This window comes from Corylus avellana, chromosome 6, assembly GCF_965113065.1.
Source record: "Corylus avellana chromosome 6, dhCorAvel1.hap1.2, whole genome shotgun sequence".
Taxonomy (NCBI): domain Eukaryota; kingdom Viridiplantae; phylum Streptophyta; class Magnoliopsida; order Fagales; family Betulaceae; genus Corylus; species Corylus avellana.
Window position 1 is genome coordinate 7,467,898 of NC_142495.1, and position 25,488 is coordinate 7,493,385.

The 25,488-nt window shown below is 33.4% G+C and overlaps 1 protein-coding gene across 1 annotated transcript; it reads left to right on the forward strand.

Moving 5' to 3' along the window:
- The first annotated feature begins 14,021 nt into the window (after positions 1 to 14,021).
- On the forward strand, positions 14,022 to 21,624 carry NADP-ME4 (NADP-malic enzyme 4). Its single transcript, XM_059600390.2, has 20 exons — positions 14,022 to 14,242; positions 14,595 to 14,875; positions 16,033 to 16,153; positions 16,262 to 16,336; positions 17,253 to 17,404; positions 17,508 to 17,613; positions 17,772 to 17,837; positions 18,200 to 18,295; positions 18,445 to 18,516; positions 18,626 to 18,709; positions 18,915 to 19,013; positions 19,371 to 19,418; positions 19,562 to 19,615; positions 19,708 to 19,806; positions 19,956 to 20,045; positions 20,144 to 20,221; positions 20,400 to 20,474; positions 20,574 to 20,664; positions 21,044 to 21,172; positions 21,267 to 21,624. Exons 1-20 carry the CDS (start codon positions 14,213 to 14,215, stop codon positions 21,353 to 21,355), a joined length of 1,935 nt encoding a protein of 644 aa, XP_059456373.1. The 5' UTR covers positions 14,022 to 14,212; the 3' UTR covers positions 21,356 to 21,624.
- The last annotated feature ends 3,864 nt before the right edge of the window (positions 21,625 to 25,488 follow it).

The window sequence follows — 25,488 nt, forward strand, 5'->3', positions numbered from 1 at the left end:
CAAACGAGTATTTTTTTCTTCAAATTAACTTTTTAAGTGTTAAAAGCACTTTTAGATCTTTCAAACACAATCCTAAACAGTTCTAAAAGTAAAGCTTTTTTTATAAAGTTCGTTTTGACTTTAAAAACTCGGTTTCTCAACGTAATTTCAAACATATTTTAAATCAACCGGTCCTGGAGTAAGGCCACGTTTATTTTCCAAAAAAAAAAACATTTTTTTTCACAATAATCAACAAATAATACAAAACATGTAATGTGATGTGATGTGGAGAAAGGTTGGATGAAAAAAGAGTGCCCTCATTGATTACCAAGAAGGCAAGAACTGTCTTTGATCCTTACATATATGTATGGCTAATGATAACAAGTTGCAAATTCATGTATGACGTGACCCATGTTTTATCAAATTAATCGCCAGTTCCTAAATACATATATCCAACTTCAACAATGTCGGAATTCTTAATTAATTTCCTACTTTAATATATTACAATCTTCCTCAAAATCGTCTATCTTTCTGAGCTTTGTCGTATAATCTATCACAAAGAAAATAACATGCACACAATTGCCTATTGGTTTGAATAAAAAAAAAGTGGGTGCTTTAATATTATTGATTAATATTGTGTTGGTGTAAGATTATGTGGTCCACTAAATTGAGATTTGTATAATTGTTTGGACTCTTTAGACTGCAAAGAGACAGAATGAGGGCTCAGGGTAAGCAGGTGGGGTTAGTCACATGGACTGAACTCTCACACCGTGGGCAGTGGGCACAGCTTAATCTGGAAAAAAGAGAGGGGCCAGAGGGCCTTTACAGACCGACTTGCCAGATGAAAGAACAAAAATTTCTTTACGAGACACTGATAACAGAATTCCCAACATCATTTTTCTTACATTTTTCCTAAAAACCACAAAAAGTTTTCTCCATTTTCAAATAAAATAAAGGGTAAAATCCATTTAACACCACTCAAAATACTACTTCAATGATAATTTACCTCTCAAACTATCAATTACAACAATTTACCCCTCAAACTATCCAAACAATGACAATGCACTCCTCGATGCTAGCAAAATAATGAAATTACCCCTATATAATTTTCAATAAGACAAAAATACCCTTAAAATTTTGAAAAAATTTTAAATTTTAGTTTTATTTATTTATTTTAGTAATGGTAATTTCGTTATTTTGTTAAAATTATGGGTACATTGTCATTGTTTTGATAGTTTGGAAGGTAAATTGTCGCAATTGATAGTTTGGGGGATAGATTGTCATTGAGGTGATAGTTTGAGGGGGTTAAGTGGACTTTACCCTAAAATAAATAATTATCTATTTTATTATTAATATTTTAAAAAAAATTTATTTAATGATGAACATAAAATTAAAGAAAAACTTGACTTCACTCTTTTGAATTTTTATCACTTTCGCAATTATCTTTCAAAGTTCAAAAACTTTCAATGTAGTGCATGAAACTTATAATTTTTTGCAATGCCATCCCTTTGTAATGAAATACAAAATTGCAAAGATTTAAGTGTGAGTATTTTTGTAAATTTTGTTAAATCCTGATTTTTTGCAATTTTCTTTCTTTTTAAAAAATAAAAAAATAAAAATGGGGGTAATTTGCTCTTACGAATCTCACTCCTATTTAGTAGGGCTGTCAAAAATTACCGGGGAACCGGAACCAGAACTGGGAAACCAGGAAACCGGGGACCCGGTTCCGGTTCCAAAAAAAAACCAAAAACCAGGGCCCCGGTTCCGGTCCCGGTTTTTGGCACCTGGTAAAAACCGGGATACCGGAACCGGGGTGGATATATTTAATAATATGTTTTTAATATATATATATATATTACTTTAGGAATTAGGTTAGTCCGCCTCTTTCTCTGCTGCTCTCTCTGAACTCACTCTCTCTCTCTCTCTCTCACATCTGAACTCGCTATCTCTCTCTCTCTTGCATCTCGCTCGTCTCATGGATTTCTTGGTTGGTATTTTGACTGCCATGGCCGAATGGGTTTGTGAAGGAGAGGAAATTGTTGGGTTTTCTACAACTAATGGGTATGTAAATGTTGTTTGATTGAGATTAGGTTGGATTTCTTGGAGAGGAAGGAGAGGAAAATTCTTGAGATTTCTTTGAGATTGAGATTGGTTTGATTGAGATTGTTGTTTGATTTCTTGTAAATGTTGTTTGTGAAGCCGTGAAGGAGAGGAAAATTCTTGGTCTAAAATGAGATTTTTTTTTTAAAAAAAAAAACTAGTTACCCAGTCCAGATAACCAAGTACAAACTGAACTGGGGTACCCCGGTTCCGGTTTCCTAAAATCAAATACCAAGTACTCCGGTTCCGGCTCCCAATTTTGGTCAAAAACCGAAAAATCATACCGGGTTGACATCCCTACTATTTAGAGTTTTGTTGTTTGGAATCTCACTCCTATTTAACATTTTTGTTGAGTTGTTATTCTCTTCTATAATATAAATAAAAAGAAAATCGGAACATAAAATAAAAAAGAATAGAGTTTTTCTTTAAGTTGGGTTGGAGGAACTTCCTTCAACTTACTATATAAAAATAACATATGTTATTTTTTTAATAACATGTAAGATGCACATGAGTTTTTAATATTATTTATTCTAATTTTGTCTATGCTATTAAAAAAATATGTTCATCTCACATATTTAAATGACACATATTATTTTTATTGATTAAATTAAGAGAAGTCATGCTAACCCAATTTAAAGAAAAATCCTGCGCAAATAAAATTTGGTTGCGGAAGCGTGTGGTGCGCACTGGCCTAAACATTTAATGCCAACTTTTGACAATATAATATATATAGTCTAATAGTCCCATCGGGGGGGGGGGGGGCAGCCGGTGGACGCGGTCTTTCTCCTACCACTCATGACTCAACCCCTTCAACCTTCAAACTTCAAACTTCAAAGTCTAATTAAAGTCAAAACCAAACACCCCCACTTTTTTAATCAAAACCACAATTTTTTTCCTTTTAACGACCATGCGTAAGAATTTCAAATGGCATCTCATTTGCGTCTAAATGTTAAAAAAAATTAAAAAGACAAATTTTAGTTAAGGGGATCTCAAATGGCATCTTCTTTCTCAATAAGAATAAGGTGAATAGTAAATCCATCATAAGTTATCTCAAAAAAATAAAAAATTCACGAGGTTGGACACGTATTAGAGTATTTCCAGCAACTTAACTAAAAAATTAATATTAACTATATTTAACTATTATTTATTTATTTTATTTTTTTAGCTCAAACAGAGTAGCTTGTCATTAGTTAGAATATCTACATTGCTACAGTGAATAGCAATTTAGAGTTATTCACTATAGCACACTTGATGAATAAAATATTGTTTATTTTTCTTTTGTTTATTTTTTATTTTTTTATTTCACCTCTTTTAACTTAACATCTTTTATTTATTCTGAACACCTCTTCACATCTGCTACGTCTCTCTCTCTCAGACACAAAATTTCTTCACACAAAATTTATCTCTCTCGCTCACAAAATTTCTTCACACAATTGGATGAAAAAATTGAATGCAGAAAAAAATTATTTCATGGAAACACACGGATGGAAACAAATCAATTGCAGTTGGATGAAAAAATTTAGTGCAAAAAAAATTTATTGCGTAGAAACACACAGATGGAAACAAATCAATTGCAATTGAATGAAAAAATTTATTTATGTTATTAATTTTAAGAACTAGTACTTGCATGTGAGATGAATGTTCCTCATATGTATGAATGATTTCTATATATGTGTTTGTTTTTCCCTTTAATTAAGTGTTGTCAATAATATAATAAAAAAAGAATGAGAAATAATATTTTAAAGCAAGTAGAGAATGAAATAAAGAATATGTTGGAGTGTGTAGTGAAAAAAAAAATAGTTAAAGTAAAAAATTGTACTTTTTCACTAGGTAAAATACCTAATGCTGCTGGAGATGCTCTTAGGGTGTAGGTTTGACTTTTCGCAATAAAAAATTACTCACGCAAGCCTGATTAATATTAGTTGCCTTGAAAGCCAACAATGTCCTTGAGGGATTAGGTAAAGCTATGACTCAACTAATTTTGAAAAAACGCATCTCCTGACAAGGGCAGACCTAGAACGTTTAGTTTGGGTGGAGCAAATTTAAAAAAATAATAAAATAATAAAAAAAGGTGGACAAAAGTTAATTTTTAAAAGTATATTTATTTATTTATTTATTTGGACCACCCTTTGGCTTGGGCCAGCCCCCAAGCCAAGACACCCCCATTTCTTGAACAGTTTTCAGTAGATATAGATGCTACCATATTGACAACTAAATAAAATTACTGCAGTAAGTCGCCCCCTCCGACCATTCTCCTTTGAATGATTGCGGTTTTTGGTTCTCATTTGAATCTTGAATATGTCATGTTTTTCCAAATTTTAAAAGTAGGTAAAAAGTCATTGGCAGCCGGCCAGAACGACTCACCAAATGTCGGAGTGTCTTGGATTTTAGAGTCAATTTAGTTTCCAAGAAGAAGGTGATTAAATTAGGGCAATTGAACTTTCTAATTTTCTATTAAGGCAAGCAATCAGATAAGCCTCCACCAAATCTATGAATTACAATATTGTTAACGTACACCGGGGAAACAGTTTAGCATTTCCAATTTCCAATGATGCCCAACGAATAATTAATTAAAAAAATATATTAACATCTTCGTGCACTGGACATGGATCTTGCTCAAGATACAGTCAGATATATATCCGATTTCTTCTATTCATCAATTAAAAAATAAATAAAATTTAAAATAAATTAAAAAAATTATGGGTGTCAACCCGGTCCGGTTTCCCGGTTTTTGGCCAAAACCGGAACCGGAACCGGGACCCCGGTTAACCGGGGTCCCGGTATTACCCGGTCCGGTAACCGGTTTTTTTAAAAAATTGATTTTTAGGCTTATTTTAAGTATTGGGCTTAAAATAAGCCAATTTTTTTTTTCATAAGTTGGCCCATTTTTAAAAAATCTATTAGTTTCTTTGTCTAAATTAAAGGGGCTTTGTTGTGATTGTTCCAAATAATTAAAAAATAAACCTTAAAAAGTCCAAAAATCCTAAAAAATCTTTGTTTTTGCCTATTTGGGCCTTAGAAATAAAAATTTAATTTTTTAAAATACCCTAAACCTAAACCTAAGTGTAAAAAATATTAATATATATATTAATATATAAATATAATAATATATAAATCTTATTAAATAAAATGGAAACCCGGTTCCGGTATTCCCGGTAAAAACCGGGTACCAAAAACCGGTACCGGAACCGGGGTACCCGGTTTTTAGATTTTTCAAACCGGAACCGGAACCGGGACCCCGGTTTCCCGGTTCCGGTTCCCCGGTAATTTTTGACACCCCTAAAAAAAATGCTTGGTTTTATTAAAAAGTTCATCTTTTGATCATTTTAATTCTAGGTGACATGACCTACTTTTCATAAATCTATTAATTCCTTCAAAAAAAAAAAAATCTATTAATTTATTATTTAAAATTTATTAATTTTAAAATGGATCATGCCACCTAAAATTAAAATGGTCAAAAGATGAACTTTTTAATGAAACCAAACATTTCTCAATAAATTAATACTTTGACGCATAGGCCATGGCTGAGATCAAAATAATTAAATAAAATTATAATAAAAGTGGGGTTTAAAATTTCATCTTAAAATGTTTTCATTTAAATATTATAAATATAGATATAAATCCTGTATTTTATGAATTAAACTTTGGTTCGGATGCTCTACAAAATGCTCATTTTACAGCCCCCAATCACCAATTGCCATATTAGCTAAATCACAACAATCGCACGGAATTAAACTAGAACCACATTCACTGGATGATGAAAAGAGAAAGAAGAAGAGATGCTCTAGGAGAAAGAAAACGGAGAAACGGCCATGGTCGTGGGTCATGGGTCTGGCCAGACCAACAACCCACTGCGTAGGTCACCTCTGTCCAGCGCTGGTTTTTGGCCTTTAGGGTGATAAAATTCTTAAAGAGTTAACTTTCACTTCTAGGTTTTAGTTTTGAATCAAAAAACGAGGTTTGAGGCGGGTCACGACGGAATTGAGGCTCAAACTCATGGGTCACACCCCACGGCGTGGGTCTCTGAAACTCTCTATCGTCATGGTGTGGGTTTGGGTTTGGGTTCGCCGGGATTTTTTTTTTTTATTTTTTTTTCTCTTTATCATTTTGATTTGGTGTGGGTAATCTCAGTTTCATTATTTGCATTTTTGTTAAATGGATGAGGTGTCAAATGGTGATTGGGTGCTGTAAAAAGGGTGATTTGCAGACCATAGGGGCTCTCGTATTTTATGCCTCTGATTCTCTGAAAGAAGGGAATAGCAAATTGATTTATATTATTTTAACAAAATTGCTAGATAGAACATTTTATAAATAGTCATTACATTATTCTCTAAATATATCATTTTCTCCTGTCTGCTACTTCTTAATAATAAATTTAGATATGGATTTTTATCTTTTTTTTTTTTTTTTAATTCCCTATATATACCTATCTCTTTTTAATTGAAAATTTAAGATATTCATGGCTTTCTTTCCCTATATTTGGCCTTCATCAATATAGTCATGATAGCTTTTAGCAACGTTGTACAATACAAGGCGGGAGTTATATTGTAGTAAGCTTATAAATTATCCCAAAAAAGCCAATTAAATACAGTTTTTTTACCAGATTTATTTAATTTTTTAAGAAACTCTGGATAAATTATCCCACCTGGACGGAATCTAGCTAAGAGGTGTAGCTGGTAATGTGCATTCAAGTTTTTGTTATTTGGCATCATCCTCATTCATGCCAAATCCTCTTTTATGTCTCACCAGTATTTTCCAAACTGGTGTAATTTTAAAAAAATTATTATTAAATTTGTGATAAATTATTATTAAATTTTGATTTAATGATAATTTTAAAAATTATATCAACTTAAAAAAAAATACAAAGAGAATATGAAAATGACGTTTAACATTACTGGATTGTGACAACAAACACATATTTAAAAAGTGTCTGTATGCCGTGTGCAAGGGGTGGTTCAATGAAATTGAGGTTTAAATCAAAAAAGTTTAAATAGGTTTTAACGTCCTCAAGGGGTAGTTCAATCGGCAATGTCACTAGTTCGAAATTATAATAATATTAATAATTTTTTGCATATTAAATATGAAGCATTACGAATTTAATTTAAAATAATTATTCTGATTTTTTTAGATTCAAGTTTTGTTAATATATTATTTTTCAATAGATAAAACGATGGATCCATTTGATATCTTTTGCGACTCAATCGATCATAAATAATATTTTTTTTAAGTATATATATATTATGCGTGAACTCAATATTTTAATAAGACGATTATAAATCAAATGTACTAAAGTCATTGTTAGAATAACAACGCAAAATTTATCACACGAATTTAAGTCATAGCTAAATTTCATATAGTTATACATGCCCTTAACTCTCTTAAAGTGAGGGTTGTGCTTCTCGTAACACTTCTAGTGTAACCCCTCGGTGAAGTACATAGCAAAACATCACTAGTAGCCTAACCGAGTCTGACTCCATGTAATTAATCCACGTGTACCACTGCAAAGCATAACTGTCATGCGTACATGATTGCACTAATCACTTATCTAGCCTGTGGATCCAATGACAAGAGTATTATACCCAGATCTTTGCTGGTTATTTGGGTTGTAGGTCACTGGGCCTTCCAAGTTCTTTGGTTAATTAAGGAGTGTCCGCCTTTTAGACCCTTCGGTTGTGACCCTTCAAGCCTTGGGTTGGTGACATACCAGGAGGCTGTTGATAACCATACCCTCCAATAGTCTTCAAATTCCCTTGGACGATCGCTATTTATGAAAAGTTCTGCTTAAGAACCTGTCGGTAATCAGACCTTCCACAAACTATATAATATTTTGCTATAAGACTAAAATAAAATATTTAGTAATTCATTCATCTACTTTTGATATTATTTAATTTTGTAAAGCAATGAAAAACATGATTTTATTAAAAAAAAAAATTGTTGTTTGATATTTATATAGATGATCACATTTTACAAACAAACAAATAATAACATTTTAAAAATACGTATAACAAAGAAACTTGTGCATCACATGGTTCACATGCTATATATATATATATATATATTAAGGAAGGTATGAGGTTCCTTCATGTGTCTCAAAATCAAATAATCACCTTAATCGATCACTTTTATAAAAAAATTGCTTCTACCATTGCCGTATAATCACCTTCCGCTTCTATGATGGCCAAAAGATTAATCAATTTAACTCAATCGGCTGAGACCACGCCTAATAAAGCGGAGGTCATCAGTTCTAATTTTTCTCCCACTCTTGTGCAAACATGTATAAAAATAAAAAATAAAAACTTAGTATTGGGATACTTATTTACAATATATATTAATCATTGATATTAATATTAAATAAGGGATTAGGGTTTAAAATGAGCTTGATCAAATAGACGATAGTGGGATGTCTGAATGAAAATGTCGCCAACGTCGTTAGAAGGAAACATCAATTCCATCATTCAATAAACATCATTAATTATCTCACGTTATCTCTCTTCAAAAACTAACGCCGCAAAAGCAGGTGATGTTTTCTTTCTTGCGGTTTAACGTGAAAGTTTACGCGGCCATCTTCGATATAACGTGTTTTTGGACTCTTTTTATTATTATTATTATTTGAAAAATATTTTGACTCGGTATAAAATTAATTAAATTTTTTAGAGTGTTTTGTGTTTGAATTGTCTATTATTATTATTATTATTTTTTTTTTTTGAGAAGAAAAAATAAAAGATTTGAAAACAATTTTTTTAATAAATAGACCATATGCAGATTCAGCATATACTATTAAACCTTGCTTTTAGGCTAAGATCTAGGTGCTTCAAGTAGCATTAATGTTGGAAAATGTTAAGGTCACAACATAAATTCAATTTATGGCCAACTTCTCTCCTACGTGTCATTTAAAAAAAAAAATTTGATAAAGAGGATTTTGAGATTCTAAAAATTTAGAAAAAAATACAATTTGTTTGGTTTAAAATTCAAAATTTTTTAACACGTAGGAGAGAAGTTGACCATGAGTTGGATTTTTGTTGTATCCCTATCAAACCTCATAATATTAGCCTATCATTAAAAACAAAAAAATGTAACACTAATAGTTCTTTAAACTAATTAGAATAATAAAATTTTCATCCTTCTAGAATATTTAAGTATTTTCTCCAACCATATATATATATATGACATGTCCATACAAGAGGGGAGGGGAGATTCGAACTAGTGACTTCCACTTCGTAAGGCGTGGTCTCCAGCCGATTAAGCTACCCATTAAGAACTATTGTGTGCTATATTAGTATTTAATTAAGCCAGCATTTTATTCCCATGCCAATTTTGTACGAAACTTTCACCCCATGTTTTGTGTAAGTGCCTTTATATACAAGTAATTCAATTGTCACATGACCTTAAAAAAAAAAAAAAAAAAAAAAAATTGTCTCGTGCCCTTAACCTTAATATTATAGGTATACCATGCTCATATTGAGACCGTGTAATATGTAAGGTATTGTATGGTGCAACAATTGTAATTTGACTCATTTATTTAAAATGAACAACCAAAAAATTGTAATGTCATCACAAAATAAAATATCATTTTCTCCAATTGCCTCGTCTCGCTCTCTCTGCCTATTGTTGTTTTTTCCATCGGCTCCTTTGCTACCTTCTCATCACTATTGAGGTCCTATCTAACCAACTTTTCCATCGCCATCCTATCTCATAAGGTGGCTGAACCACCCCTTCGACCTATGGGGAGCAGCCAAATCACCCCTTTGACAATTGGGGGTGGTTCGGCCGGTCAGAAAGTCTATTTGAGTGTAGTCGAGCTATCTTTTTTCGTAGTTAGGGATTGTTGAATCACCATTTTAGTCATTGAGAATTGTTCGATTACTTGCCAAAAGTTAGTTGGAAGTTATTAAATCACCTATTTGGCTGTTGTAAGTTATTTGGCTACCCTATACGATGGGATGATGGTGGTAGGCGGAGAAGTGAGGCAAATCGTCAAAACAATATGCAATTTTTTTTTTTTTTTTGGATTAAGCTATATATTATTGTTTAGTTAAATAGATAAGAGAAAAAGTAAAAGGAATTAAAATTAAATGTCCAGAAAGAATGGTTCAATCATTATTGTAATAGAGGTTTGAAGCAAAGGGGGTATATGATATATGTTTGGTTTGATGGGTGTCTACTGTCTAGTGTCTCCAACGTGTTTCACGTGCTTAGGCTAGAAAATTGTTGAAAATCCAAAATCCATGGGCCCGGGTTGTTTTTGGTTCAAGTAATTCATTGTTGATTAAAGGCATGCGGCATGGATTGGGTAGATGGCCCGAGAATTGGAGTCGGTTTATATTGCTTCAACAACTCTCAACTACCTTTTTTATTAGCCGCGTTGTCCTGGTTGCCCATTTACCCACCTACCCACTCTCCCTCTTCTTTACATTATTGTGCACGTCTATATCTCATCCAGAAAAGCGTGTATTTGTGAGGCACCTTCCACCAATGCCCAACTCCTATGCATTATATATATATATATATATATGTTGTGCAAAGTGTCACCTCTAACCGAGTCGAGTAAAGTTCGAACTTTTACTTGCAAACGTGACCCAAAAAGAGTTTAACTTAAAACCAGATGGTTCATGAAGCACCAGAACCAAACCACTTACTATTCAAACCAACACCTCAAGATTACGTCTCATATGCTTTTGTATTGGAGGTTTCTCAACAAGAAAATTAGAGTACAGGTAAAGAGTATTCTCTCTTAGTAGATAAGAAATATGAGTAATTTCAAGTTATGAGGATATAATATATAACAGATTTTCACATTCAATCAAAACATGTCCAAATTTAAGTTTAACAATAATCTATTTCGATGTGTAGATTGCATCGGTTAAATATATTGAAAAGAGAGAGAGAGCATAAAGGTAAAGAGAGTTTAGGGCTATATCATTATTATTGAGTATTGTAAAGAACCATGTTACATATAGTTCTCTATTTATAGAGGAAAAAAATGAATAATGGGCAAAAAACTCTAAACTTAACCCTAAAATACATAAAAACAAATAAATCAACCTAGAATAATATCAAATATTCTAACACATACAATTCTTGTAAAATCGAATGAATATACTTATAATATTCAAGGAAAAATCTACATAAATATTGGTAGATGATTGGGATTTAAAGTCAATTAGAATTCATCAATATTAAATTATTAGTTATTTCAAAAACTTAAGCTGATAGGAAAAGATAAATTTAATCACTTAATTAATAATTTAACACTCCTCCTCACATATGGGCTTAAAACCCGTTTTAATAGGTGAAGCCTGGGTTGATCCCAAGAACTTAAGTGATAATATTATGCTAAATTACCAAAATTTAATTACTTAATCTATATTTTAATCGTCCTCAAACTGGGTTACTTTGTTTTATTCTAAGTTAAAAATATTGTGTTGTCACAAGTATATAACAATTTTGTATATATTGATCAAACACAATATAAGAACAAAATAAGCTCCAATTTTTCTGATGCATATCTCATTTAATTGAGTTTAGTTCATTTATCCATGCCAAACTAACCCTCCCTCACACCAAAAAAAAAGAAGGTAAAGTGGTGTGCACGTGACATCACTGCCCAGAATCCTGACAGCAACTTAAGATCACCCCACGTGATATACAATGATGGAGCTACCTCGTGATTACCAAGGAGAAGATGCCAAGCCATTGTTTGTTCCTGACTCCCTAGCCACATCATCAAAAAACAGAAATGTCTTTAAAGCTGCCTGTGGTTTTAGCAAAGTGACAGGCGTTCGAGTTATTCAAATGGCTAGCAAGCAAGTTCAGTGAGGTTGTCTTTGTGTTTGCCTTTACAAAATTTTAAAAGTAAAACGTAGATTTTAAATACTAAATTGTGATTTTATTATACGCTTAATTATGTTTTTAAAAATTATATTTTTAAATTGTATGTTTTTTAAATCATAAACTCAAACGTATCCAAAGTAATATTAAAAATTTCATATAAAACTCATATGTCCGTTAAATAATTGAACAATTCAAAACTTATTTGAGCAAACTCGTCTCGTATAAAGTCGTTAATAATTGGTGTGAATTCCAATTCTCAGGAGCATGACTTGTCATGTTGTTGTTTGAGACAGTTGGCTGATTATGTGTTTCAATTACAACCAAGTGGAGGGGTGGAGTTCACAACGTGCATAATGGCCCATTTCCTAGTACGTTCCCCATGGTCCAATGGAGGGCATTATCATGTCACCAAGGAAGGGAAAGTGGTGTGTGCCATAATTTTGCTCTGGTCCTTCACATCCTAATAAATGATTTACCAATATTGAAAATATCGAAAATCGACTGCTCTCGTCCTAACGCCATCATCATTTTTGTTTTTATCAATTATGTGAGAAATTGTGGGACAAACTCCATCTTATTATTATTTTTTTAAATATTAGGTATTTTTATTTTTTATGTTTTAATGGTTTGATGTTCATATTATTTCTTAAAAATCATGTGAGAAAAACAAGGACTAGCTCATTTTTTGTTTTTTGTTTTTTGTTTTTTTAAAATATTCACATAAAATTAGGAGAACACCTAATATTTTTATTTTGGCATAAGGCCATTCAAACATCACAATTATGATTTTTTTTTTCGAATTAAGTTGTTTTAGGAAATTTTGTTCAATTTCAGTGAAATAAATAAATAAAATTGGGTTAATAAACAAAATATAAGAATAATTATATTTTTTTAACTTATTGTATTTCTAATAATACCCATTACTATTATAAACAATCACCTTCCTTTAGAGTTGGAAATAGTTACAACTAAGAGCACTTTCATATATCATCAAATGTGGTGGTTCAATGGCTTAAAACAGTTTTCAAGTGATCAAGGCATATATTAGGGCATGAATTCGAATCTCCATAATGGAAAATTTTCACATATGCCTAATTAGTATTAGCTACATTGAATTTTAAGGCTGGATCAAACTATGGTTTAGTCGGACTTGAAGGAGCGTCAAAGGTTCTTACTGTCTAGGCCTCTATTGTGCCGCTCCCGGTGAGTAGGTAAATTTAGTTAAAGAACACATATTTATATTTTAACTACTCAATTTTTTTTTAAAAAAAAAATACTTACACCCGACTAAGCATTTTAACTATTAATTTTCACTTTTTCATTTTAAATATTATTTTTTATCTACTTTCTATTTCAACAAAAGAGAGAATCATATTAATTTTTTTATCAATATAAATTAAAGATGATCGAGCAATAGTGCTCAATAAATTCTATGAGCATTATAACAATTTAATAAAACTTTAACTATTTTATTAAGCTATTTTGTTGAGTCACTGTCAGTGAGTGGAAAAGCATTATTTATTTTTATTTTTTTTCACCTTAACTAGCTTCCATTTATGAGAGAGCCCCCAAGAAATTTCCACTAATGAAAAAGAAAATGAAAAAAAACAAAACAAAACAAAACCCTAAGTGGAGGTATTCCCAACAACGTTGACAAAGAAAGGAAAGGGTCAAGATCGACATGTCCATTGCATAACAGCCATGAATCTTCCTGGTGGAGAATTGGTGGAGAATCTTATGCGAAAGCTACGAAAGAAGACAGGCCCCGATGCAGATCTACATGGGCGCCAATCTACGGCTAGTAGAAAGAGCTCAAATATCTTAATATGAGTGAGTCGTACAATATCATAGCTTTTATCCATTGGGTAATATATTACCCTGCTTGTTTTTGGGGACGCAGTGAGTATCAATCACATCACCTTCTTTCACCGTCGAAGATCACAACTACAATTCCAAAACAGGACACCCTACTGATGTGGGTACCACGAAGAATATATATTTCCTAATTCCTATAAACGATACGTAACACCATGTGTAAAGGGCACTTTGGTACTATCGGTCCAAAATAAGTTGCACGCAATATTTATTTAGCTGCTTCATTCCGCCAATTCTCATCTCTTCTCCCTCCCTTTGTCTCTCTCAACAAAATAAGGCTGCAGAGAGAGAGAGAGAGAGAGAGAGAGGCAAGAAAGAAAGAGAGTTTAAGAGAAAAGCAAGGGGGCCTGAATACTCTTTCGTCTTCTACTCTCTCTCTGGGTACCAGAAACCAAAGACTCAGTCTTTCCACATTTCGTTCGCCAAGATGATCTCCCTGAATAGAAGCTCTTTCCTGGTAATATAACGAAACCCATTTCTCAGATCACTCTTTCATCCACACCCACTTCACCAAAATCAATTTCAAGCACCCTCCTGAGAAAAAAATTTACATTATTTTCTGCTTTTTCATGTCCTGCTTGTTCACATTGAAACCCACAAAATTCTCAAGCCTTTCCTACTTTCCAGTCGGTGTTTATTTGGTGTAATCGAATTCAAAGCCGAAGAGCTAGATTCCTTTTTCTGGGCGCTCATTCTTTAGCCCTTTCAGTTGAAAAATCACAATTTTTTTTTTCTACCTCCAAATTCTGTTAATTTTCTGGGTCAAATTTTGTCTTCTTTTTAATTTTTTTTTTCTTCTGTGAGCGTAGAATAAGACCGGGATATCTGGTTCCTGTGGCTCTTTCTCTGGGGCTCAGAGAAGACGGTCAGCTTCGGTGAGAGTGGTGGCTTCGAGCTCAAACGGCCGGGCAGGGGACAGAAACGCTGCCGTTTTGGTGGAGAACACGTTGAAGGAAATGAGAGAAGGGTCCGCCGTGATTGCTGACGTGGACTCCAAACCCATGGTTGGTGGTGGGGTTCAGGACGTTTACGGCGAGGATACCGCCACTGAGGACCAGTTTGTGACCCCTTGGAGTGTCTCTGTTGCGAGGTGAGAAACCAACGATCTGTTATGCTAATTAAAGATTCATGCTTTTACAATTTTCACTTTTAATTTTATTGTGTGTTTTTTTTTTTTTTTTTCTAAATTAATTGAGGTGTTTCGATGATATCCATGTTCTTCTTTAGACTCGATATATTGTAATTTTTATCTATAAAGTTCAGTAACTTGTATAGAGGATTTATTTCTTATGTTCTATATATATAGCAACAAAGAGGAATAGATTAGTTATAATATTTTCTAGTTATTTTTGCTGAATTATGTACATACGTATGGTTTCACTTTTTTCTTATGTAATATTGTTTCTGTGAGAAATGCAACAGTTTGGTCTCTTTATATTCTCTATTTCTTTTTTTTTTTTTTCTTTTTTTTTTTTCTTTTTTTTTTAACTTTTTTGTTCTTTTTTTAATTGCCATTGTGGTTTAGCTTTTATGTTCTTGAATGAGGATCTGGGTCTTGTCGTGAATATGTAGGTCACAATGTTTTGAGAAGAAGTACATCTTATTATAATAGTCTGACCCAGTTGACTTTTGTTGTGACATTAATATAACTTACTACCTTATGTACAAATGTTCTTCACTCTCATGTTCCCTTCTTTCAGTTTTGTTTGATCTGGTAGCTACTAGGCTTTCATGAATTTCCATTTTGGGATTTTTTTTATTCACTGAACTAATAGAAAGTTATATTAGCAATTTTTCTAAACTACAATTCACTTCCAAGATGCATATCTAATTCGGTGTACGTTGTTTTCTCCTACTTCAAATTTTAGCATTTTTTCTCATTAGCATGGATGTGATCCATTTTTGCTTGCATATAAGTTATACAGGGATGTTAACTTGTATATGAGTGAGTTTTCTATGAATTTATTATTTGAAATGTTTTCTGGCAAGCCTTTCCAAATTTACATGGATTGGTTCAATAGTCTGAATAGTGCATACAACCAAGTCTCCTGTGTCATATGTCCTTGGTTTTCCTGAGACCTTGGACATAATAATATCTGATGGTTATGTTTGTTTGGAGCGGCTTTAGTCTGTTTCCTGGTGACCAGTTGGATGAACTACCTTCAAGTGCCATAAATTGGAGCAGGATTTAGTATGATGCTATATCTTACCTTTCTCTCATTTGTTGGGTTTTCTTTTCCTCTGCAGTGGTTATTCTTTGTTGAGAGATCCGCACCACAATAAAGGGCTTGCCTTCACTGAAAGAGAGAGAGATGCACACTTTTTGCGTGGTCTTCTACCCCCTACAGTTGCTTCTCAAGAGCTTCAGGTTATCACCTGCTTAACTTCAACCTTCTCACATAGCGATTACTTTTTTGTTTTTTTGTTTTTCCCTTTAATAATAAAAACTTAATGTTATTGCAACTCTACTCACTAGGTGAAGAAAATGATGCACAATATCCGCCAATATCAAGTTCCACTGCAGAAGTATATGGCCATGATGGATCTTCAGGTAAGCATTTATACAATTTGTTTTAATTTTGTGCTTGAATTTTTTAGTTGGAGTTTTTGCAACACAGTTCTAAATTTTCATACAATCTTGGATTGTACAGAATCATCTGACTTGCATGTAACTTAATAAATTCTGAGTAAATACAATGGTGATGACTTTAATATTGTTTCAAAGTCTTACAGAATGAAAATGCATGAATCTATATTCGGAGCTCAAATTTTTTAGTTGGAGTCTTTGCTACACAGCCTACACCGTTTTAAATATCATACAATCTTGGTTTGTACTGAATCTGGCTTGCATGTAACTTCATAATTTCTAAGTAAATACAGTGGTGATGACTAGCTTGAGCTTTGCTTAAATGAGTGGTAGACCTATTCGCATGTTGGAGAGGACAATTTGGTAGTCTTCAGAGTGCGGTAGTGTGAATGATGGTTCCATCCTTCCTAATGTGGTGTCTTTGGAGAGAAAGAAATGATCGAAGTTTTGAAAATCACAAGAGGATGGTAGTGGAACTAAATTTTTTTTTCTTCAATACTCTTTACCATTTGACAATTGCCTTTGGCTACTTTACTATTTTTAGCTTTCGTGATTTTCTTGATCTTTTTTCTTTCTCCGGTTGGGTGTGGGTGTTTCTCTTGTATACTTCCTGTGTACTTAAGTTGTGCCTTTGCACCTTTTTAATGAATATTCGATTACTTATAAAAAATATTGAGAATGCATGTTTTAACTTAAAGCATGCATTAAATTTTTTAGTAAATATACTGGTGATAACTCCAATATTGTTTCAGTCTTATAGAATGAGAATACATATCTTAGCGTAAAACATGCATTACTTGTCTGTATGTTTCCTTCTAGTCATTTATTCTTTCCTACTGAAATTTAATATGATCAAGTTGTTTCTTTGCTGATTTTTCAGGAAAGAAATGAAAAGCTATTCTACAAACTTCTCATTGACAATGTTGAGGAATTACTGCCAATTGTCTACACTCCCACCGTTGGTGAAGCTTGCCAGAAATATGGGAGTATCTTTATGCGGCCTCAGGGTCTCTTTATTAGTTTGAAAGAAAAGTATGTTTGGTTGCACTTGTTTTAGTTCCCTGAATTTTTGGTCACTTCTAATGCAAAGTTTTCTTCATTACTGTGTTGAAACTGATAACTAGTCTTTTTGCAGGGGGAAAATTCTTGAGGTTTTGAGGAATTGGCCTGAGAAGAATATTCAAGTCATTGTTGTCACTGATGGGGAGCGGATTTTGGGGCTAGGAGATCTTGGTTGTCAGGTAAGTTCTATCAAGAGTTTGTTATTAAGAACACATGTTGATAATCATCTGAAATATATGCTATTGTGAGAGTGGTTAGAGTATTGATCTTCTCTCTCTCTCTCTCTCTCTCTCTCTCATGACTGAATCAATTGGTTACAATTTGTGAAAATCTTCAGGGGATGGGAATACCAGTGGGAAAACTTTCCTTGTATACCGCGCTAGGGGGAGTTCGTCCTTCAGCTGTAAGTATTCACATAAGCAATGCTATTCTTTCTTTGTGTGGCTGAGTAAGAACCTGTGTATATCACCAAATAAACATAATATGTTTATCTGTTTTGCAATATGTCATTACCCTGCTGAACTCTGGGTTGCGATTCTCCTTCCCAAGTAGGGAAAAAAGCATAGGTTTTTCTATTTTTCTGTACTAACTTTTCTGCAAAAAAAAGAGCTGTAGGTGCTAGGGACATTTGCATGTAGTGTGCCACCACAGTACATTTGTTGATGTAGAAAAGCTGTTGGTGCAGTCAGCAGTCAGCCATAATTCAACCCTTTTTCTTTCTTGTTACAACTAATAGAGCAATATCAAACTTGTTGATTGTTTCAGTGCTTGCCTATAACCATTGATGTGGGCACAAACAATGAGAAATTACTGAATGACGAATTTTATATCGGGCTCAGGCAAAGGAGGGCTACTGGGCAGGTTATTTGCTTGCTAAGTTCTTCTAGCTTTCATTTACTTATCAAAAAAAAAGTTTTTCTAGCTTTCATTTGTCTAATTGATACTAGTCCTATAACCATCTGCTATATTAAAGTGTTCTTGCTCACTCTCTCTCTCTCTTTGGACTTCAGGAATATGCTGAACTTCTCCATGAATTCATGACTGCAGTCAAGCAAAACTATGGAGAAAAGGTCCTCATTCAGGTAGTTGGTCCTAGGGAAAGACATAATTTCATTGTTGTCTGGTTTGCATGGTTTATATATATTTATTTGTAAGTTAATGTTTTCTAAATCTGTTGGCCACGTGTTGCAGTTTGAAGACTTTGCAAACCACAATGCTTTTGATCTGCTGGCAAAATATGGCACAACTCATCTTGTTTTTAACGACGATATTCAGGTAAACTATTGTTGATTTTTTATGTGATATCTGGGAGATTGGGATAAACATATCTTCAAATCTCTCTATGTTCGGGTGGCGGCTAACAACAGTTTTTCGTTCTTCTAGTCTTTCAGAATTTTTGGATTCGTGTTCTGCCCTATTCTTTCTAATTAGGTGAGTTGCTTATGAAAAGATTTTTTTCTTTTTTTGGGTTTCGTTGCAGGGGACAGCATCTGTCGTACTTGCAGGGCTAGTTGCAGCTCAGAAGTTAGTTGGGGGAACCTTAGCTGACCACAGAGTTCTATTCCTTGGTGCTGGAGAGGTTAGTCTGTATTACCGTGTTAAAAAGTTAATGAAAAAGACTGAACTAAAAACAAATTCCTGGATTTGTAATACTTTGCAACTTTCCTTGAAAACGTTACTGCAGTAAATAGATGACAAAATAATACTGCCTGTGCGCCTTAAACTGCTTGGTCCTTGTGGGCTCACTCCACACCTGCCTTTTTCATTATGACCTTTGAAAATAACTATATTGATCTATAATGGAGAATATAGGATCTTTCGTGTCTCTCAAGTGCAATTATTTCCTGGTCCCTCCTCTCTCACCAACCCTTCTCTTCACTTATTACTGTGCACGCTGCCACGTTGTTCTTGTGTCTCACACATGTAATGGTTACAGGCTGGTACTGGAATAGCAGAACTCATAGCCCTTGAGATTTCAAAACAGGTTATAAGCTGTTATCTTTGTTATTCCTTTTTCTTTTCCCTTCTTCTTTTTTTTTTTTAATTTTTTCAGGTTTTATTAAGTTATGGAGGAATTTTATTTAGGATATACATCTAACTACAGTATTATACCTGATGTTTGAGCAGACAAATGCCCCACCGGAAGAGACCCGCAAGAAGATTTGGCTTGTGGACTCGAAGGTAGTAAAAAACCTGAAATAGCCCTTTTTTGTGTGAAGTAGATTTTTTTTTTTTTTCTTCATCAGTTAATATTGCCTGTAATCCTTTAACAGGGATTGATTGTCAGTTCCCGGAAGGAATCACTCCAACATTTCAAGAAGCCATGGGCTCATGAACATGAACCCATTAGGGAACTTGTGGATGCTGTTAAGGTGTGAACAGATCTGTCTCTTTCTCTCTCTGTCTTGTCTCTCTCTCTCTCTCTCTCTCTCTCTCACGCACACAAGCAGATAGACAAACACAGATCTAAACAGACGTCGAACATAGGTTTCTTAGCTCTAACTTGGCTTGTGTTTATTAGGCAATCAAGCCAACTGTGTTGATCGGAACATCAGGAGTTGGAAGAACATTTACCAAAGAAGTGATTGAGGCTATGGCCTCCATCAATGAGGTAATTTTCTGTCCATCTATCTACTAATATGTTTGAGAAATTGTATTTACACCCTAAAGAAGTTAAGGCTGATTGTTGTGTATGCTTACTGCTTGTAGAGACCTATTATTCTCGCTCTTTCCAACCCAACTTCACAGTCGGAATGTACTGCTGATGAAGCTTATAGATGGAGTAAGGTAATACAAACATGCACTTGGTGTTAGAGTTCTCCAATGTATATCGTACCATTAAGCTTCTTATCCCCTATAAAGAATATCAAATCGTTATCACTTGATATCATTCAGCTTTTTTGACACTTCCAGATAACAAGCAAACTTCTTTTTGTTCTTTATTCCTCTTTATTATTACCTACAGGGTCGTGCCATTTTTGCTAGTGGAAGCCCATTTGCTCCCGTTGAATATGAGGGGAAAGTTTTTGTGCCTGGCCAGGTCTCTCATCTCTTAAAGAATTTTATGAAATATGTGCTAAATGTAGATACGTGAGAAAGTTGACAACTAATATTGGTATTGTTTTTCTTTGTGATTCAGGCAAATAATGCATACATTTTTCCTGGATTTGGTCTGGGTTTATTAATGTCTGGTGCTATCCGTGTTCATGACGACATGCTCCTGGCTGCCTGTAAGTGCACGAAAACCTGGACATTAAGAGCTCACTTTCATTTTGCCTAGGGTTAGACGATGTCAGACACCTTTCAGGCTATAACTCTTAAAGTTGAATTTTTTTTTTTTTTTTTTTTTTCTCACAACTTTCACCTGCTCATGAAGGGAGAAAAAAAAAGCTCAAAAACTTTCACCTAATATACAATGTTATTAGATTATGAGCTTTGTAATAGGTTGTGCCAAATATTATGATAATTTACTAACTCATGCTTGATCTCTTTGGAATGCATTCTAGAGAATTATTTAGTCCTTAGAAATGATGAACTTCCTCATTCTTATGAATATGTTGTAGCATATGATGAACTTTCTTCATTCCGGTGTTTGTTTTCTTGGAACAGCGGAGGCTTTGGCGGCACAGGTGACTCAGGAGAACTTTGACAAGGGGCTCATATACCCTCCATTCACTAACATCAGAGAGATTTCAGCACAAATTGCTGCTAAGGTAGCATGCAAGGCTTATGAACTTGGTGAGTCCCTCCTCCAATTGCTCAGCTCCCCAAATTTGTTTTCCAACTCCACAAGCCTTATTAACCATTTTACTTTATTGCAACTGATTTGTAGGTTTGGCTAGCCGCCTTCCTCAGCCAATAGATATGGTGAAGTGTGCAGAGAGCTGCATGTACAGCCCTGCCTACCGAAGTTACCGGTGAATTGCTGCAAGTTCCTCTGTTTTCGTTATATGAAGTTCACTATATTTATATTATTCCTTATTGTCAATTTCCTTCCTTCTTTTTTTCTTTTTTCTTAATTTTTATTTTTTAAATCCTTCCTCCCCCCCTGTTTCTTCTATCCTAAAAGTTGGGTGGGGGAGGAGAGGTTGTAGTTGGATTACAGGTAAATTATAGTTTGGAAAGTGTTGTGAACTGTTACATTTTTCATTTTACACGAAATAAAATTTCAAATTACCAAATTCGAAGCATTTTATGGAGTTTCAAGGATGTAAGCTTCCAGATAATTCAACCACCAACGGGATCTAATTTAACTTAACCAATGATTCGCTAAACGCTTGTATGAAATTAATCTCTGTTTTATAAACAGAGGCGGAACGATTGAAAGTTGTTGCATCTAATGGTTAACCAAAGTTCAAATCTTGACGATAAAATAAATATAACTTGATTAAAAGATTACACGTGGTTAAAGTTGAAATTAGAAGGGCATGGCACGTGCTTGGGTAACATAGCTCTCTTTCAACCCTAAATGAATCTAGCCCAATCCACAACTTGGGCCAACCAGCCCAACAACTAATAGCTATTAAAAAAAACACACACGCACACACGACCGTGGATAGAACGTGTCAACAGATTAAATAATTAAGAGGATTTATGTTGTGAGTTAATAACGTGGGAAACATCAAACAATGAAGAGGCGAGAGAATAGGGTAACCTGGTAATCTGGTAGCTGCATTTTTTTTGAGAACGAGTGGGGGTTACTTTAACCCTCAAGATTGAGAGATTTGAGACACAGTGGCGTGGAGATCAAGACCGTTGAATTTCAAAGTCCATACCAATCAAACAATGAAACAAGACAACTTAGACAAGTAAAGGTGACGAGAATTGAGCAGTAACTTGGTCAAAAGTCAACGAGAGCGTCCAACAAGTCCTATGGCTATAGCGTGTGGACCCACTATCCTAACTCTCAACCATTTTATTTTGACGTACCCACATCGATTTACTTAGAGATATTTATATGTATTTTCAAGTCTGTCTGTCAATTCTAATCTTATTTATTTAATTAAACGGTCGGATTCATACACTAATTTTTTAATTTGGTAAAAAAATTTGTCAATCTTAATTTTACTGTTTAAGTTGCTTTTTATTAAAATAAAAGAAAATAAGTTATTTATTTGTTTATTGTAATAATTGAGTGATTTAACACTTGTAAAATTGTAATGATGAACCACGCGATACGTATTGAAAATTGATTGAGACACGGTGTGGGTCACACTTATCATCATTTTGGCGTCATCTTCTTGCAACTAGCAAAACCTTGAAAACGTTTTTACTTCTTTCTTCATTCCCAGTGCTTTTTTGACGCGATAGTCACTCTAATTTCCACGTCCACTTCAACTTTTCAACCATATATATATATTCTTTTTTTTGGGTTTAAAATCTGAATTGAACTTACGGTTTATTTAGGCTCCAGCTACATTTGATTCGACATAATTTTTTTTTAAAAAAAAACATTTAAACATTTTCTTCAAAAATAATTTACTAGAAAATATTTTCAGTGTTTGGGACGTATGAAAAATTACATTAAAAAAAAAAACACTTTAAATATGATTAAATGACCGACGCTGTCTTGATCAAGTCCCGGCTAAGCCCCAGTCGGCTTGCAGCATAGTCCCAGTTAGGTCTCGGTAGGGTCCCGATTAAGTTTTGGTCCTATTCGGTTTGGTTCCGATCGGGTCTCGGCGCGGTCCCAATCAAGTCTCGGTTGGACTCCGGCGTTGTCCTGGTCCGCCTTGTCGAGTCTTGGTAGGGTCTTAGTCTGATTCTAATCTCTCAACGAAGTCCTAATCGGGTCCCGGTAGGTTCTCAGTCAGGTCCGGTTCAAGTCTCAGCGGGGTCCCGATTGGGTCTTGAAGACGTCATAGCTGGGTCTATTGATTTGAAAATGAGATGCTCAAATTCAAAAAATGGTTTACGGTTTTAAAAAATGGTTTATGCTTTTCAAAAATGGAAATCTTTTTTCAAAAATTAAAGAGGCTTTTTTCGGTCAAACCAAAAATCTTTTTGGTTGACTATTATTTTTGTAGCACACCGAACACTTGAAAATACGGAAAAATATTTTCTAGAAATCATTTTATGTCGAAATAAACAGAGCCTTAATTTTAAACGGATTTTTCACTTCTCCTCTCATACCAACTGATGCCAAACAAAACTAAAATTATTCTGAAAGTGTACGACAATAAATATAAATTGAAAATTGAAAGAAAACAAAAAATCTCGGTGAAATTTTATTAATAATTCAAAACCCTAAAAAAAAAAAAAAAAAAATGTTATGCCTTTATTTGGAGAAAAGAAAAAAGAATAGAAGTACAAAAATAACCTTAAACTTGGAGACAAAGCAAAATATTTATAGACAAAACGAAGAGCATATTATTCCAAAAATAATCTTCGAAACTTATGCCTGGATTCTTGCCTTTGTTGTGCTATCTTCGTATACTAATTCATTTGCTGATTCTCCTGCATTGTAAACTGGCTTTTTACTTATCTTTTTCTTTTTTTGGAAAAAGAATATAAAATTAGTATATGTAGTTTACTTAATTTGCAATTAGCTCTACATAGTATTAAAATGAGCTTAGAACACTCTGAAATATACTAAAAAAATAATTTACTCCTTACAATCAAATTCCGTCCATTGACTTAATAGATTCCAATAGTATGACATGTCAAATCTTATAAAATTGTGACACATGTCTTATTTAAGTCAGTGACATACTAACGGAATACGTTAAGTTAGTGAACAAAATTTGACTGTATGGAGTTTATTTTTATATCACTGAGAGTTAATTGTAAATCAAGTAAATCATAGACATTGATTTTGTAATTTTTCCTTCTTTTTTCCTCGATACATGACACACACACACACACATATATATATATATATATATATATATATATATATATGAGCAACCACAAAAGATGACATAATTTTGAGGGAAATCATAGTTAAATGGAAAATTAAATAAATAGCGGAAATAAAACTAAAATATAGACAAGTGATTTTATGTGGTTGATTATATTACAAAACAAAGGCTCCTACAATATAAATAAGTACGGTTGATTTGACTACTATCAAACTTGGTTACAATCACTCTTATAAAATATCATTTTAATATATTTCTTTTTAATATAAAAAATATATTCACTAACAAATATAAGGTAATTTTCTTTGTTGACAGTCATAGCTATGAAAATTTGTACGCGGCATTACTTTCTTGAGCATGGTGGAAGAAAGTCAATCGTTGAACAAAGTATAAGAGCTTATCTTCCTTGGGTCTTCGAGTTGTAGAATAAGGGATTAAGTTGGATTTGTTCAACTTTAAGACATAATGGATGACGTATAACATTACTCTGTTTATTAATCTATTAAGCTGGGAGGAGCTTATCAAAAACAGAAATATTTGTTTTTTATTTATTTTTTCTTGCAAAGGATTGACAAATTTGCCATTAAATTTGTAAGACTAATGTTCTATAAATTTACAAAAAAAGAATGTGTAAGGTGTGAGGATAATGTCGTAATCAAGTTAGGTACGTATAGTAAATTGTCAAGAGGAAGGAAGCGTCTCACGTCAAAACACTTCAAATTACTCTCTATCTCTCTCTCTCTCCGCGGTCGTTGTTTTTGTCCCAACTTTATATAAATATAAAAATATATATAATTTTGGAAAAATGCTTCGAAACCAAGAAAAATGCATTTAAAATGACAAGGATATATATATATTTAATGTACGGTTCACTTACCAACCAAGGAAAACAATTTATCGTTTACTTTTGTCTTCTTCGATTGAAGTGATGTTAGATGTTCTATTTGATTTTACATAAGTAAGAAATCAATCTTTAGATGTTCTTTTAACGGAAATAAACTGAAAAATAAAAATTAAAAAAAAAAAGAAAAAGACCCATTTGGTGTACACTTCCTAAATTGCCTCAACTAACCAAAATTAATTAATTAATGTAATAATTAGATGTGATGAGTAACAAGCATTCTTTAACATATAAATGCTACCTAGTACATTCTTACTCTACCTTTATTTCACTGTGTTAATGTGACGGTATCT